This window comes from Galeopterus variegatus, unplaced genomic scaffold (genome assembly GCF_000696425.1).
Source record: "Galeopterus variegatus unplaced genomic scaffold, G_variegatus-3.0.2 Scaffold3947, whole genome shotgun sequence".
Classification (NCBI taxonomy): domain Eukaryota; kingdom Metazoa; phylum Chordata; class Mammalia; order Dermoptera; family Cynocephalidae; genus Galeopterus; species Galeopterus variegatus.
Genome location: NW_007730058.1, coordinates 30,061 through 46,564, shown reverse-complemented (window position 1 = coordinate 46,564; position 16,504 = coordinate 30,061). Strand labels below are relative to the sequence as shown.

The 16,504-nt window shown below is 40.1% G+C and overlaps 1 protein-coding gene across 2 annotated transcripts in view; it reads left to right on the top strand.

The window, feature by feature from the left end:
- The first annotated feature begins 20 nt into the window (after positions 1 to 20).
- The window catches only part of RNF19B (ring finger protein 19B), a 21,150-nt gene continuing 4,666 nt past the window's right edge, over positions 21 to 16,504 (top strand). Inside the window, exons 1-7 of one of the 2 annotated variants that reach the window (XM_008586345.1) lie at positions 21 to 219; positions 9,502 to 9,707; positions 11,090 to 11,231; positions 12,878 to 13,040; positions 13,493 to 13,607; positions 14,645 to 14,785; positions 15,708 to 15,915. In XM_008586345.1, the coding sequence (XP_008584567.1) occupies positions 137 to 219; positions 9,502 to 9,707; positions 11,090 to 11,231; positions 12,878 to 13,040; positions 13,493 to 13,607; positions 14,645 to 14,785; positions 15,708 to 15,915 (1,058 nt within the window). In that variant the 5' untranslated portion in view covers positions 21 to 136. Of the gene's footprint in view, positions 220 to 9,501; positions 9,708 to 11,086; positions 11,232 to 12,877; positions 13,041 to 13,492; positions 13,608 to 14,644; positions 14,786 to 15,707; positions 15,916 to 16,504 lie in introns of both variants that reach the window. The other variant, XM_008586344.1, reaches the window with a different exon arrangement.

Here is a 16,504-nt window from a genome sequence, read left to right as displayed (position 1 = left end):
CCGCTCCTGCCGAGACTGCCTCCGCCACTACCTGCGCCTGGAGATCAGCGAGAGCCGGGTGCCCATCAGCTGCCCCGAGTGCAGCGAGCGACTGAACCCGCACGACATCCGCCTGCTGCTCGCTGACCCGCCGCTCATGCACAAGTACGAGGAGTTCATGCTGCGCCGCTACCTGGCCTCGGACCCCGACTGCCGCTGGTGCCCGGCCCCGGACTGCGGGTGAGCGTTGGGGCGTGGCCGCCGGGGGCGGGGGGCTGCGGGGTCCCGGCGTGGGGCCAGCCACGAGGGGCGGTCCTCGTTACAGCATGTGTGTCCCTCCAGAGGGAGGAGATGAGGGATGACCAGTGGGAAGGAGAGGAAGGTGGCAACGGTGGCGGGGTGCTAACCAGTAACTAGCCATCAGCAAGCCCAGACGAGTGGGGTGAAGGCACCCAACACCACACGCCTGCCCAAGGACTTCAGGTAGGGACTGAGCAGTCGGTGAGGGCAAGGGAACTGTCGATCGCCCGGAGACTGGGAGAGGCAGTTTTTTGTTGGGTGAATGCCCTTCTGTCCAGTGGTGGGGGTATCTCTTAACAAGAGTAGGGAGGAGATAATTGGCAAAGGACGGAATGAGAATGTCATTTTGAGGGGGAAGCGGTTGGGAGGGGTGTGTCCACTTGGCTAGGGGCAGACTTACCAGCATTGCAGGAGAAGGCGTGTTCTTCCTGGCAACCACTGCTGAAAGTTGGGATGGAGGTGACAGGGAAATGGCACTAGGAGAAAAGGACATCTCACTGGCAGAGCCCTGGGAGTACTCTGGGCACTGTGTGTTCTGTGCCAAGCTGTTGGGAGGCACCCTGTGGTTCCTATCCTGCTGCCTTGGACAGGGTGAAGGATGGACAGACCTTTCTTTGTCCAGAGAATCAATGGGGCACTGAGAAGAATGCCCAGAGGTTGGTATAGTAAGAGATAATGTTTCCTAACCCCTTTGATCAGGAGTTCTTGATGACAGTGTTTTTAATGCACTGTGTATGCTGAATTTTAAAGGTCAGTGAGTTAAAATATGCAGTATCTGCAGAGACACATTACCACCAGATTTTCCCATCTGAAGCATTAAGTGTTTTCCCCACCCCTTTAAAGAATCTGATTGTTTGTTACATCCTGTGAGTAGTCATGCGTGGAAGGGGGCTCATCTAAGTGATTGGGAGTCAGACTGCCATTACCTGCTCTGTGACCTTGGACAGATAATTTTGTGTGTCATGTTTTGGGGGACAAAAAGATGTTAGGGACTTCTTGCAGTGTGTAAATATAATGCTAATAAAAAGCCTTTTGATCCTTTGCTTCAAAGGAGTTAAGAGCTTTTAATTATAGCCTATATATCAAGGGTGTTTTGAGATTTCCATGATGCTGCTGTTTGTCTCTTTCAAAAGAAGCTGTCTGAGATTATTCTGCCAACCTTATTTAGAAATGGGTGTGTTATTTAACCTCACTGATACGGGATTTCTAAATTACTTTGACGTTAAAATATGCAGTATCTGCAGAGACACAATGATACATGGGAGAAAGGTACCATGTTTATGGTAGATTACTTTCACTTTCAGTTAGTAAGGAAGGACCTTATAGGCTCTTGGAGGGGTCTGCTTATGGCTGGTGGTGTTACTGGCCCTATAAGATTACTTTATATGGTATTCAAGTTTTGCAGGTACTATTGATCTATTTCCTAAACTAAAGAAATATTAACTTAAGAGAACACTGCATGTTTAATTTTGGAATAGTGTATTAATTCCTTTCTGATATATATGTGAGTTTCCTTAAATTTTAACTAAGAAAAGTGACATCACTGATCATCTTTCTGGAAAAGCTCCCATTTTGTTTTTTATTTTTCTGGAGACAGTCTCTGTCTTTGCTCATATCAATAAAAATGAACAGAATTAATTTGCAAACTTGGTGACAGCTTTAAACCATTTCTGATTTGGAAGTTATTAAAGAATTAGGCCATTTCTTATTTTGGCCAAGTATTGGATTGGTATCATCAGAGTTTATTGTTTAAAAATTAATTAAAAGGGCCGGCCCGTGGCGCTGGGAGCGCAGTGATGCTCCTGCCGCGGGTTTGGATCCTATATAGGGATGGCCGGTGCGCTCACTGGCTGAGCGCAGTGTGGGCGACACCACACCAAGGGTTGCGATCCCCTTACCGGTCACGAAAAAGACAAAAAAAAAAATAATTAATTAAAAGAATTATAACAATCAGGAGGTTGGGAAAAATATATATAACAATCACATATATAGTTTTTCTCCCATGCATCATCTGTAGGCTAAAGAAGATGACGTTTAGGGCTGACCTGTGGCTCACTTGGGAGAGTGTGGTGCTGACAACACCAAGTCAAGGGTTAAGATCCCCTTACCGGTCATCTTTTAAAAAAAAAAAACAGAAGGTGACGTTTGAGGAAAGAGAACAAAACTGTGCTGTCTACCCTAATCACGTGAATCATTGTGCAGTATATTCACATATTGAAACAACACAGTGTACCCCACAGATGTATACTAGTAAATGTTAAGATTTAAAAAAAAAAAGACTGGCATCCGAGTACCCGTATGCCAGGCATACAAAATTTAATTTGATGCTCACACCATTGTAAGGTAAATTTGATATAGTTTTACAGTGAGGAAACTGAAGTTTAAAGAAATCGAGTGGTTTGTTCAGGGTCATATAACTAGTAAGTTATACTAGTTATACTAGAACAAGGCTTTGAACACTGGTCTTAACTCCCATCAAGGCCAATATTCTTTCCACTCAGCTACTGTTTTAAGAAACATTGGCTTGCCAGCATAGCTCCATTACTGGGGATACTACTGTTTGGGTGCCTTTCCTTAAGTGTAGCTTAAGGACAACACTGAGAGAGCCAAGGATGCTAGAATCTAGTTTCTTTTCTCATTCCTGTTGTTAACAACCTCTTACCCTACTTTATTTTTCTTATCTGAAATAGGCAGTGTTTTGAGATTTTCAGTTGAAGGTGGTTAGATAAAAGGGAGTAACTTTAGAATTCTGTCACTCCCCACACAGGTGTCTGAGTTCCCTGGGGATGTGGCCGGACGTTTTGCTGCCTCTTTTTAATTCCAGGAGAAAAATAACTTCTGTGTTCTTACTAGATATTGTGGTTCCCTTGTTTTGTTTTGTTTTTTAAAAGATGACCGGTAAGGGGATCTTAACCCTTGACTTGGTGTTGTCAGCACCACGCTCAGCCAGTGAGCGAACCGGCCATCCCTATATGGGATCCGAACCCGGGGCTTTGGTGTTATCAGCGCCACACTCTGCCGAGTGAGCCACGGGCCGGCCCCCTTTGTTTTGTTTTTTAATCAAACTGTTCTGTTCTTCTGGGCCTGCTAAAAATCGTGGATGAGCACTAGAAGAAAGAAGCACAAGCCCCAGTTATCTTTTCTTCCCATACTTGATCATCTTTACTTCCCACAGGTCAAGTTCTTGCCAGCCAAATTTGTCAAGTACTCCCCCGGGGTGGGGGGGGTATGTATGTATATTTGTGTGTGTCTTTGGCAAGGTGAGGGGAGCATGTAAGTGACCTTACACAGTTTTGACCATTAGTTTTACTGTTATTACTCATGATAATTATATATTAAGAGATTCATTATTTGTTAACAAAATATTTGTAGAACAAAGAGACTTGAATACAATTTTATTCACGAATAAGGGAACCAATTTCAGTGGGAAAACATTCACATTATTATTTAATATACTAAGAACAATATTACCAAGTGTAATATTTAAAATATACTTTCAGGGCTGGCCCGGTGGCGCACTGGAGAGTGCGCCGCTTGAGAGTGCGGCGGCGCTCCCGCCGAGGGTTCGGATCCCATGTGGAGACCAGTTCCCGCTCACTGGCTGAGCGTGGTGCGGGCGCGACACCGAGGGTTGCGATCCCGTTACCGGTCAGTAAAAAAGACAAAAAGGAAAAATAAATAAATAAATAAACAAACAAATAAATAAATAAATAAAATAAAATATACTTTCAATTGAGATAAAATTAGCTCAAAATATAAATAACTCACATTTTTATAGTTCTTTATAGTCTTCAGACTATAATCTTATGCTGATATTTCATTTTAGTCTTGTTTAGGTAGATGATGATAAATACACTTTATAAAGGAGAAACCAGTTCAGTGAAGTTTTAAGTGTGGGGCCTAAAGTATCATAGCTAATAAATTGTGTAGTAGATCTATTACCCTTTGAGTCTCTGCTTAAACATGTCTTTTCAGAAACCCCAAATCATGTAACTGTAATGTTTTCCTCTCAAGAGCCCTATTGCCAATCTTTAAAAACCTTTCAGCATTTCTAGGAGATTGAGGGGTGAGCAAAATAGGCAACAGAACATTTCCTGGCATACAGGGGCAGATCTTCTGTACAGACAAATAGGAGATATAAGGCTGTCTTGACCTAAAATTCTTTGTGCGGGTCCACTACTCCAGCCTCTCATTGCTGCTTCTGTTCCCTGCAGGGTCCCCCCTCCCACCTGACCCCAGCAGATAACATCAGCTGTTGGCCTTCCCAGATAACTGGACTGGACCATCCCGTAAACAGGAAGCTTCTGTTCTTCCTAAGCACATTTATGAGGGAAGAACAAGCTCCCTGAGCAAGACACATTTCACAATCAGTGAAGGAGGACTTTTCCTTTCTGAAGCCTTCCTGGACCTCTTTTAATTTTACTCTGTACCTCCTATTCCACAACTCTTCCCTGCACCCTCTACCCCCAGCCCCACCACCATCTATACCATCCTCCAGCCCAATAATTCTTTCTAATATTACTCAAATACATTATTTCTCAAAGTATTCATTCTAAAGTGGAACATGTATATCACTCCCCTGCTTAAAACTTCATTGACTTCCTGACCTGTAAGATGACTTCTCATAATGTGTTTAAGAACTTATTTATTTGGAGCTGGCTGGTTAGCTCAGTTTGTTAGAGCATGGTGCTGGTAACACCAAGGTTCAGGGTTCAATCCCTGTACTGGCCAGCAAAAAAAATCCCCCCAAATAAAAAACATTTCTTTGATCTGTCCTTATCATTTAAACTCCTTTATAGTCTCCAACCACCTTTTGATTTTATGTTCCATTTTTCACCTACATCAATATTTCCTAAGGCATGCTATAGGCATTACTTGAAAGAAAAATGTTTTGTAATCAAATAAGCTTGAGAAATATTGGGTTAAACAAAATGTAAGAAGTTTATTTCTGAGCTTTGTAGAGTCTTTAAAAATGTTACTATGCACTGTAAGTCTTGCTAATGCTGATATGCAGTGTAAACTTTCAACGTGGTATAAATCCCCCAAACTTAGATCACCAGGTAACATGTTTTTGTTTTTTCTGTGACGTCTTCAAGGCTTAACTCAAACTTTCCCTATTTGCCATTTTTTTAAAACTCCTTTAACAGTTGTCAGTCTGCCCTGCCTTTAGTTAGTGTGCCTATTTAACAATGAATCTTGTGTTCGGAGGAGATTGAGAGCTCACTCCTCTGGAGTAGGATATCTGTATTGTGACTATTCCTACAACTCTGTATACAAAGTCTTTCAATTAGGTCCCAGAAGAATGGGGTGAATAGGTGAATTTTTATGAGAAAGATAAGGAATATGAGCAGCACAGTTCTTGGAAGAGGAACAGAGATGAGGACTGTGAGCAATATAGGATAGACAGGCACTTTGAGAATGATATAGTGTTGAACTTTGGGTGAATACTGGTATTACAAAAAAGACTTAGACGTGGTCTTCTTGGCTGGGAGTTTGACCTGGTAGACGAAACAGATTGATAGAAAGATAGGTAGGAAATGATAAATGTAATGTGATAAGTACTAAAAAAAATACAAGTGCTCTTGGATAGATGAAAGAATAGGTTTTGTAGGATGGTTTCAAGAAAGACTAAACAGAGGAGGGGCTATATGATCTGGGCCTTTAAGAATATGAGTAGGGGGCTGGCTGCTTAGCTCAGTTGGTTAGAGCGCAGCCTTCTAACACCAAGGTCATGGGTTCAGATCCCCATGCCGGCCAGCCACCAAAAAAAACCCCCAAAAAAACAAAAACAAAAAAAGAATATGAGTAGGAATTCATACCAGGCAAACAAAGATGAGGATAGAGAAAAAACCATTTTAAACCTGAGTTTTATGAGCAGGCAGGTATAACAATACAAGACACAATACTTAGTCCAGAGTCTGGTTTGGTTAGCCTCTGGATGCATATTGTGGGGAGCATGATCTGGGAAGTGACTTGAGATTAATCTGAAAAGGTAGACTGTATTCAACTTGATAGGCCTATCTAAGCCATGCAGATAAGTTTAGGGTTGAAGGACATTTTTTCTTTTTTATTTTTTGTTGAAGCGTTTTAAGCAAAAGTGTAACCTTGTGATAGGTGAACTTCTGGAATGGAATTTGGGTTAGAGTGGGGAATAGGGAGACCAGAGAGTTGTCTAGCCTAGAGATGGGTTTGAAATAGGGCAGGAAAAAAGAATATAGTAAAGGTACATACAGCTCATTGTAACAACTTGGCCCAGGTCTGTCAACCTCACACATACTCAGGATCCGTTTATAAATGGGTGACTGAGTTACGTTACATGACATGGAGATGGGAAATACAGACATACTATAGGAACACATTTCTTTAACTACCAGAGTCTGTTGAAGATAATCGAATTTATACTAATGGAAATTTTTTTCCAGAGCTGACGTTAGGTAATAGTGTCACATTATGATGATTCTGAAGATTTAGGTAATTAATAAAGTGAGCAAAAGTTGTATGAGATTAAGAGGGGGGGGAAGATGTAACAGTATTCTTATCAGCATGTAATTTCCTACACCTTCCTTTTAGTTTCTAATTAGGAAACCCAAATGTTTGGTTAAGCTAAAAGAGCAGGATAGGAGAAAAGCTCCAGTGTAGGACATGGAAGAGAAGGAACAAGACGGTCAGGGAAGATTTGATCTCAAGGATGAAGGTTTTTTTCAACTGCTGGGGAAGAAGATTGCCCTATTCATAACTTAGGGGTTACCCCTAAGATGGGTTTATACAAAATTTTAGAATATAGTTTATGGTACTTGGTATATAGAAAGCCAGTAGATTTGTGGATGTTAAAAAGACTGCTTTAGAGCAAAGTAATGGCTCAGGAGAAGAGCTAGGATGGCTGGGGTAAGTCAAACTACCAAAGCAAGAGAGAGTCTATCATTTATTCAGTACTGGTATTTTGAGCATGAACCAATGTGCTAGACCCTGGAGATTAAAAAGTGGATGATACTTTTCCTTGAATCCTGTGTGGTTGGAGAGGCAAGTATATAAACAGATAATTACAATATAATGTGATAAGTGTTATAAAATAATTGTGCACAGGCACAAAGCAGGCAACCAGCTACCTGGAGAGGTTAAGTAGGTTTTATAGAGAAGATGACATTTGATCTGATTCTTAAATGGGCATTTGCCAGGGCAAGAAGTTAAGGAAAAGATATTTCTAGGCAGAAGGAATAGAATAGGCAAAGGCCAGGAAGTAGAACCAAATATGCTATGTTTTTATGACATATTTTTCAGGACAAGATCTCAAATGCAGTTTTAGAACATGTTTAGCTATATTTGAAGGTGGTAAGCACCTAAATCTCCATTTGGGGGTTAGAAGCTAAGGTTTTAGAGATTTTAACTAGTTCAGTGTCATGCGGTATGAGTCAGAGGCAAGAGCCTGGACCAGGCACTGGAAAACAGGAATGCCAAGTCTCGTGCCCTGAGTAATTCTGTGTCATAGTAATAGATTGCTGTGGATTCATGAGTATTTAGGGTTAGTTTACTTCCTTGGAACCAGATTATACACCCAAATTTAACATTGTCAATTCTATCAAATGCTCTTTTTTTTTTTTTTTTTTTTAAATCTGTTTAATATTTACTCCTACCATGTGAGATAGAAATGGATCTTGGAGTGTTCAAGACTTCCTGACTGGCAGTCTATTTAATTTGTATCTTCAGAAGTTGACTTAATAGTTTTCTGAAATCATCCAGTAACTTTCCCATTTAACACAAAATAGCAAACATGACACTTTCTTCAGGAGACACATTGTTTATCTTTAGTAGTTATTTTGCAGCTAGGTGGGGTAAATTTGCTCAGAGCTCCTACAGGATATGAATCATTTTGCATTCACACATTGACCTATTCTCACTCTGTTCTTTCTAAGAAGAGTTTTAATACAGACTGTATTACATAACATAGGGGAATACGTTGTCATTTATGTTTTCAGCATCATCCTCAAATCAGTTTTCAGAATCTGTGATAAACCTGAAAACTTGAGTTCCTGTCACGGACATCTAATGTGCATTCAGATAAATAAGCAAATTGTAGAATAAATCCAAGAAAATGTTATTAGCCTTTTATATGAGTTGTTTGAGTTTTTTGGATATTGGGGGAAAGTGTGGAATAGGGGACAACAAAGCGCAGATGGCAGTCATTGATCTGTTTAAAAATTGTGTGGTGAACTTTTGAAACTTTCCATTTGTTTCTCTAAATTACTTCTTTTTTTTTTTTTTTTTTTTTTTTTTTTTTAATTTTAAGGGCTGATGGGTTAGCTTACCAAGGTAAAGGGTTCAGATCCCTGTATTGGCCAGCTGTCAAAAAACAAAGAAAGCAAAAAATTTATTTTAAACAAGTGTTTCCTTGTTAGGGTAATCTGAGCATTTAGTTGACATATTTAGAATTAATTAGAAAGGGTAATATATTGGATTGTTTGTGGGAGACTAATTCTTGGTAAGTGAACATGAATTACAAGAAACAGTTGATGCTAGTGCTGATAAATTCTGAATTGCCTATCTTTACACTGTGTCAGAAGAAAGAAAGGAAGATATGGCTTTATGTTGTATTAATTAATAAGATAGATGTGTGGTATTCTTGGAATCTGGAACCTGTCAAGAAAGAAGACATTTCAAGGTATAGATTTGAATTAGAGAAAAAAAAAAAAAAAGTATAGAAAGGTAAGAAGAGCTTTCAATAGAGAAGTTGATCATAAGTCCATTTAGGTCTGTTGTCTCTAGCTGTGGTCAGACCAGCTTCACTGTGGAACTTAAAAATGAAAAAGTATACTTGCTTTAGTTTTTGCTATAGCTCTTTATTATACAAATACTTTGTCCTTTCATGTAAACAAATTCTAATCTCTTTAAATATAGCAAACCACTGAAAGGAAATAGTTTTGTACCCTGTTATTTATGAAACTTGCTATGGCAAACTGCTTTAAAGCAGCTTCAGGCTCAATATATTTCCACAATTTTTTCAGGAAATAAATGTTTTATATCTTTGGAATCTCAAGAAATCTACTTTCTCACACAGGATATGTTTTATAGTTGTTCAGGCATGCTCGTGTGCATGTGTGTCTGTCTGTCTTTTCTCTATATCGTATGTGCTGGTAGGGTGGTGTCCAACAGCGTTAACCATGATCAATAATGTCTTGGTTAGATCATTGTTACCTTATTGGCATCTCTTCCTGTTCCCTTACACAGTTATGCTGTTATTGCCTATGGCTGTGCCAGCTGCCCAAAGCTAACCTGTGAGAGGGAAGGCTGCCAGACTGAGTTCTGTTACCACTGCAAGCAAATATGGCATCCAAATCAGACATGCGATATGGCCCGTCAGCAGAGGGCACAGACTTTGCGAGTTCGGACCAAGCACACTTCAGGTCTCAGTTATGGGCAAGAATCTGGACCAGGTATAAGTTGGCATTATCTCATTTTCTTTTTTTTTTTTTTTTTTGTCTTTTTTTGTGACCAGTAAGGGGATCACAACCCTTGGCTTGCTGTCGCCCGCACCACGCTCAGCCAGTGAGCGCACTGGCCATTTCTATATAGGATCCGAACCCACGGCCGGAGCGTCGCTGCGCACCCAAGCACTGCACTCTCCTGAGTGCGCCACGGGGCCAGCCCTCTCATTGTCTCTTTATTTGGTGTTTCATCATGTGAGCCCAAAGCTGAAAGAGATTATTTTACTATATAGCCCAAGATTCCCTGGGATCAGAGAGCAGAAAATATCATGTGATTCAATATTATATTTGATATTTATTTTTTCCGTCTCTGACCATTACAGTTTATCCAACCCATGTAAAATTGGAATGCAACAAACTTGAATGCTGTAGTTTCTTCTTTCTTAGTAATAAGTGTCAGATTGGAGAGCTATTAGGTCCTTTTGCTAGGGGCTTTTTCGAAACTTCCATTGTGAGCAGAAAGACATTTAATTAGTGTTTAACCTGTACTGTTTGTCTTCTAGCTTTAAGTACATCACTGCTTTTGGAAGCAGGGTACAGATTTAAGAAAAGGAAATAATATTAGTATGGATTAATGATTAACCTTGAAAGGAAGAATGTGACACATTCAGTTCCAACCTTGACAAGTCTGAGTAAACTTATTTTAAAATGTCAGTGGATTTATTGCCTTTTATAAATGTACTTTATTTCACTGATGTCATTTGGGAGAGGCTAGTAGGAAAGTTTTTGCCATTTACTTTTTTCTGGCACAGCATAATCAAAATTGTCATTTTAATAGGATAGTTCCTAACTAGCTGTGAAAATTACCAGGTGGATGCTACATAGCTTACCCAATTGTTTTTAGGTTTTGAATTTGAAAGTATCATGGGAAGGGACTATGAGTTGTGTTAATAGCAAATCACAATGATACTTGTTGAACCTGAAAAATTAGTTTCATGAACTAAAGTTTTTCAAAACTTAAAGCCAATTCCAGGCTGCAGACTATTCTTCCTGTTGGACTCTGCTTTTGCATCTGCTTAGCCTATTGGCTGATGGAAATTGCATTTTTGTTGGAACCATTTTTCTTTCTCCTTGCTCAGAGTGTGGCTTAAGTGGTATGAGATGCTAGTTACTGGGATAGGCAGCTCAGTATGAAACAGCATCTGCTCTATGAAAATTTTTGAAGTCTAGACATAGCCAACTTTCCAGTAAAGTGGGTTACAGAATTTGGAATCCTCAGTCAATAGTTCTTGACTGCTCCTCATTTCTTATGTATTCTCTCAGGAATAATTAAGTCAAACTAGGCTTAACTGGGGGCATTTTTCTGCCCATTCTTCCTTCCCCCTTAGCAGATGACATTAAGCCATGCCCACGATGCAGTGCTTATATTATCAAGATGAATGATGGAAGCTGTAATCACATGACCTGTGCAGTATGTGGCTGTGAATTCTGTTGGCTTTGTATGAAAGAGATCTCAGACTTGCATTACCTCAGGTGAGATGAGAAATGTGTTCATTGCTTTTGTAGTCTTTTTCTTTCACTGAAAAAATAAAAAAGAATGTCAAAGGACTCAATTGTCCTCTCATTACAGAATAAGGAAGCTATAAAAAGGTCTTCTGAAGTGTACTTTTTTCTCCAGCTCAGCAACCTCCGGGGACTGTCTCCATTACCTTCCAGATCATGTCTTATTCACCCCTGGCATGGGCTTTTTTTTTTTTTTTTTTTTGTCTTTTTCCTGACCAGTAAGGGGATCGCAACCCTTGGTGGGGTATCGCCCACACCACGCTCAGCAAGAGCGCACGCATCGGCCAGTCCTATATAGGATCCGAACCCGCGGCAGGAACGTCGCTATGCTCCCAGCGCCGCACTCTCCCGAGTGCTCCACGGGCTTGGCCCTGGCATGGCTTTTAAAGCTTTTTGCCGTCGGGCCGTAACCCATATTCTGTCTTTTTCCATTTTGCTTTCATACATGTTATATTTCAGATAATCTGGGCCTGCTGTTCCCTGTGTCTCTTTTTGCTCTCTTGCCTCCATACTTGCTCATGTTCTTTCCTTTGCCTAGAATACTTCCTAATCACTTCACCTTCCCAGTATCCCCCTTTTATCTCAACTTGTTCAGTTCTTATCCATCCTTCAAGAACCACTTAAATACCATTTTATCCATCATGTCTTCCCTTTTTCTGCCTCATTCTTCTTTATTGACATTCCTTTATCTCTTATAAATATCATCTCTACTTTGTATTTCATATACATGTCTAATCTTATTAAACTATAGTGCCTTGAGGCCAGAGTTAAGACCTTTTTACAGTTTCTTGCATGTAATGAGTTCCCAAAGAATTCACTGAGTGAATATTAAAATATTATGCTTGAGGAACTAATATTAACAAGCAAACAGCATTCATTCTGTAGATGAAATACCTTCATTTCCAATTTGGTGAACATTTGAGTACTTACTATGTACCAGTCACTGGGGACACAGGGGTGAATAAGACATGATCTCTACTTTCACAATTGCTTATCTCATCCAGCAGAAAAGATAGCACAAAGGGAAGGAGCAAAAATGGTTGGGCACAGAAGGGCTGAGTGTAACAGCAGCCAGTTCAGAGAACCAAACTGACATATAAGGTGTGACGGGTTCTTTTTTATTCTTTCCCAGGAACATGGTGTGCAGTATCTATTAGGTGTGGTAGGACATATGCCAAAAGTGTCCATTAGCTGTAGGGCACAATGTGTTTGAATGAGATGTCAAGTGTATAAGCTATGCAGGATTCCAAGTATTGTCAGTCAGAGAAAACTGGATCAGTGTTTGAGATGGGGAAGGCAGGGTTCAGCACAGAAAAATGGAAAAGGAGTTTCAAATCTGGAGGCCTACCTTCATACACGTACACACACGCGCACACACGTGCACACACACACACATGTAAAGAGCCCTGAGCTCTAATAGTCTGGCTTTGTCCTTTGCTCTCCCTTGTGTAATATGTTCATTTCCTGTAATCTCTTGTAACTGTCAGTCACTCCTATTGAAAAGAAGACTGGGGGGAGGGGAGGGGGAAAAAAAGGCTGTTGCTCTTATCAAGTTCTCTGATGATAATAGCTGCATTTGTAATATTGACATTAACGTCAGCACATTTCCTCTGCAGTCCCTCTGGCTGTACATTCTGGGGCAAGAAGCCATGGAGCCGTAAGAAGAAAATTCTTTGGCAGCTGGGCACATTGATTGGTGCTCCAGTGGGGATTTCTCTCATTGCTGGCATTGCCATTCCTGCCATGGTCATTGGCATTCCCGTTTATGTTGGAAGGAAGGTAAGACATGCTGGGTTGTGTGCATGTTCCAATTTCAGGTTTGTTGGTAAAGGTTTGAGGGAAATGGGAAGGAGCTTATATTCTAGAGCTGCCTGAAACCAGCTTGTTTTTAAATAAAAATAACCTTAGTTTCTTAAATAGATTTTCAGAAACCCCTATGAGATCTGAAAGTTCTTACTAACTTCTTGGGCTTGGCTTGTCTCAGTGACTTAAAGGTGAAATGCTTACTTCACTCCCCTGAGTTATTTTGTTTCTTCTTGAATTAACTTTTTCTTCATTAGTTTATATCTCGCAGGTCTGAGTAGATTAAAATTTGAAAAAGATGCGTCTTTGGGGTGGAAGATATGTTTTAATATGGATAACTTATAAGTGAATATTTACTTGTTCTTTTTCACCCTGGCAAAAGACTGGTGTCCTAATCTGGTGGCCTGGATTTTCTTTTCTATTCTTAGATTCACAGCAGATATGAGGGAAGGAAAACCTCCAAACACAAGAGAAATTTGGCTATCACAGGAGGAGTGACTTTGTCAGTCATTGCATCCCCGGTTATTGCTGCAGTTAGTGTTGGTAAGCTAGTCAGGACCATGACTCCTCTCTCTATCAGCTTCCTGACCATAGCAGTTTAGCCAGATGTCCATATGTTCCCCCGGAGACTCCTATATTTTATGCCAAACCCCCTTTGGTAGTTGACTCTGTTAGACACCACTATGATGATTATTTTTCAGTTTTTCATCCACACCAAATTATCAGAGTGTGAGATCTTTCATTCTTAAGTTAGTGCCCAGAACTTGGTCTGGCACATAGAAAAAGTTGAATTAAAGAAAATTACTTCAAACCTCCGTTTTTCACCTTTCATCTTCCTCCTCTTCCACTTGTACGGAACCCATAAAATAAAATTACTTTTGTTTTGATTTGTTTAATGCCTCACAGTATTTTGGGAAGCATACAGGTCTGTTTTAGAATAATAATAATAATAATATAACATTTAATGAAGTTCTGAGTGTTTCACGTATATTTAATCCTCACGGCCTTCACAAAAAAGCAGCACAGTTGTAACAGAAAAGTGCAGTAATTTTCCCAAGGTCACTTAGCTTGGATGTGAATCAAGGCAGTCTGACTTGAAATCCTGTGCTGTTAAACAACTAAGCCCTTTTACCTCACACAGAGTTTTTGAATTAACACATAAGATTTTGGAATTAACTCTGGGAGGGATCCTAAACCCCACTAGTAATTTATTCAATGTTTGATTCTTGATTGGTTCTTGGGTTAGCACTTTAGTAGTGATTAGAAAGCGGGGAAATGAAAGCAACATATATTTACTGACTGGACGCCATACATACAATCTCATTTGATCATTGCCAACCCTAAGAAAATAGTTTTAAGATCATACAGTTAGTAAATTGGAGCCAAGATTATAATACAGGCTTTTCTGATTGCAAATCTGTTCATCATTCTTTTATACCAGGCAACCTCTTTGAAGTAGCCATTTTCTGTCTTTCTTGGCCTGTGATATAGTGATTTTTGTCCATACACAGGCAGGGAAGGAGAATTTACGGCAGTTGCAACCTGATGGCCTGCTGACATGTTTTCTTTTCTTCCCCCAGGCATTGGCGTCCCCATTATGCTGGCATACGTCTATGGGGTTGTGCCCATTTCTCTCTGTCGTGGAGGTGGCTGTGGAGTCAGCACAGCCAATGGAAAGGGAGTAAAAATTGAATTTGATGAAGATGATGGTCCAATCACAGGTAAAAGAAGGATTTTTATTTCCATTTGAATTTATGGGACCCAAGACAAAAATCAGTAAAATTCAGCACATTTTACAGAAAGATTGTCACTGGATTACTTTGGATAATGAGATTTGTAGGGGGTAAAGTATTTTTAGCTTTTCATTTCTTTGTTCCAGAGTTTTTACGTTAATTCCTCTGGTACTTACCTCTGTGTGGCAGGTACAAACTAGTAGAATTTCAGGTAACTTTAATTCTTATATCTCCATAGTACTTTATAATTTTTAGAGGATTTTACACAGTTATCTCACTTGCTTTTTACAACAGCTGTCTGAAGAAAGAGAGCAGAGGCTGTTATTAACCCCATTTAAATGGGAACTTCTTTAAACTTTTTTCTCAATATGTGTTAAGAGCTTCTGCAGAGCTGGGGCTAGAGCAAGTCTTCTGACTTCTACTTTAATGTCATTTTTACTTTACCATATTAACTAACCTGGGGCACAGAGCTCCCAAAAGGTTTTTCAAGCTTCCTGCTAGAAGCTTCCAATCAGAATCAACACATGACCTAAACATCTTGAAATCTTAATGTTTTATTAAATGGTGGCTACAGTGTAATGGAAAGAATAGTGGACTATTCTTTCTTGGAATCAAAATTATAGTTTTATGCAACTAACCGTAACTTTGGACAAGTTGTTTAGCTTTAAATTCTAGTTTCCTCATCTGAAATTGAGGCTATTAATGCTTAGTTAGTGGGAGGATTAAGTAAGAATATATGTTGAAACACCTGATCTGTGGTGGCTGCACATAGTGGTGTTGATTAAGTGAATACCTTAGTACTTTTCTACATGAAAATCCTCCACTTTGAAGAGTCATTGCAAGGAAAATGCCTACCAGACTGTTTTGATGCTGTGGTATCTTGATTTGAAATGTTTGGTTCTATTCCCAGTGGCAGATGCCTGGCGAGCCCTCAAGAATCCCAGCATTGGGGAAAGCAGCATCGAAGGTCTGACTAGCGTACTGAGCACTAGTGGAAGCCCTACTGATGGACTCAGTGTTATGCAAGGCCCTTACAGCGAAACAGCCAGCTTTGCAGCCCTCTCAGGGGGCACGCTGAGTGGCGGCATTCTCTCTAGTGGCAAGGGAAAATACAGCAGGTAAGCAAATGGGTAATTTCTGACAGAAGCAGTTGGAATTTATAAAAAGTAACATACTGAACCATTTCTCTGTACCAGGCATGTTCCATATATCATCTCATTTTGATTTAATTATTGATGGGGTATTTTTTTTTTTTTTTTTTTTGGACTTTTACAAATAGGAAATGGGATTAGTGACTTATGCAGAGTTCATTGTTCTTTCCACTGCACCATAGCTGCTTCCATATAAAGAGAATAATCTTGACTTCAGATCCTCCCTCTACTACGTTAGGCTGCGTGTGCTTCAGGAAGGGAGAGCAGGCATTTTTATAGAATTTCTAAGTCTGTGCTCTCTGTTAGGCTTGTCATTGGCTTTCAGTTGAATGGCATTTATACTGTATCTTGTTGGCTTATTGGTATCATGATCCTTATTACCTTTCTATTCCCATTTGATAGATAAAGAAAATCAATTCTATGAACTTGCATTGAGAATATTTAAAGTTTTTTTTTTTTTTCCTTTTTCCGTGTCCGGCAACGGATCGCAACCCTCGGTGTCGCCCCCGTAACGGACCGGGACCGGCAACGGGATCGCAGCCCCCCCTCTTCCCCC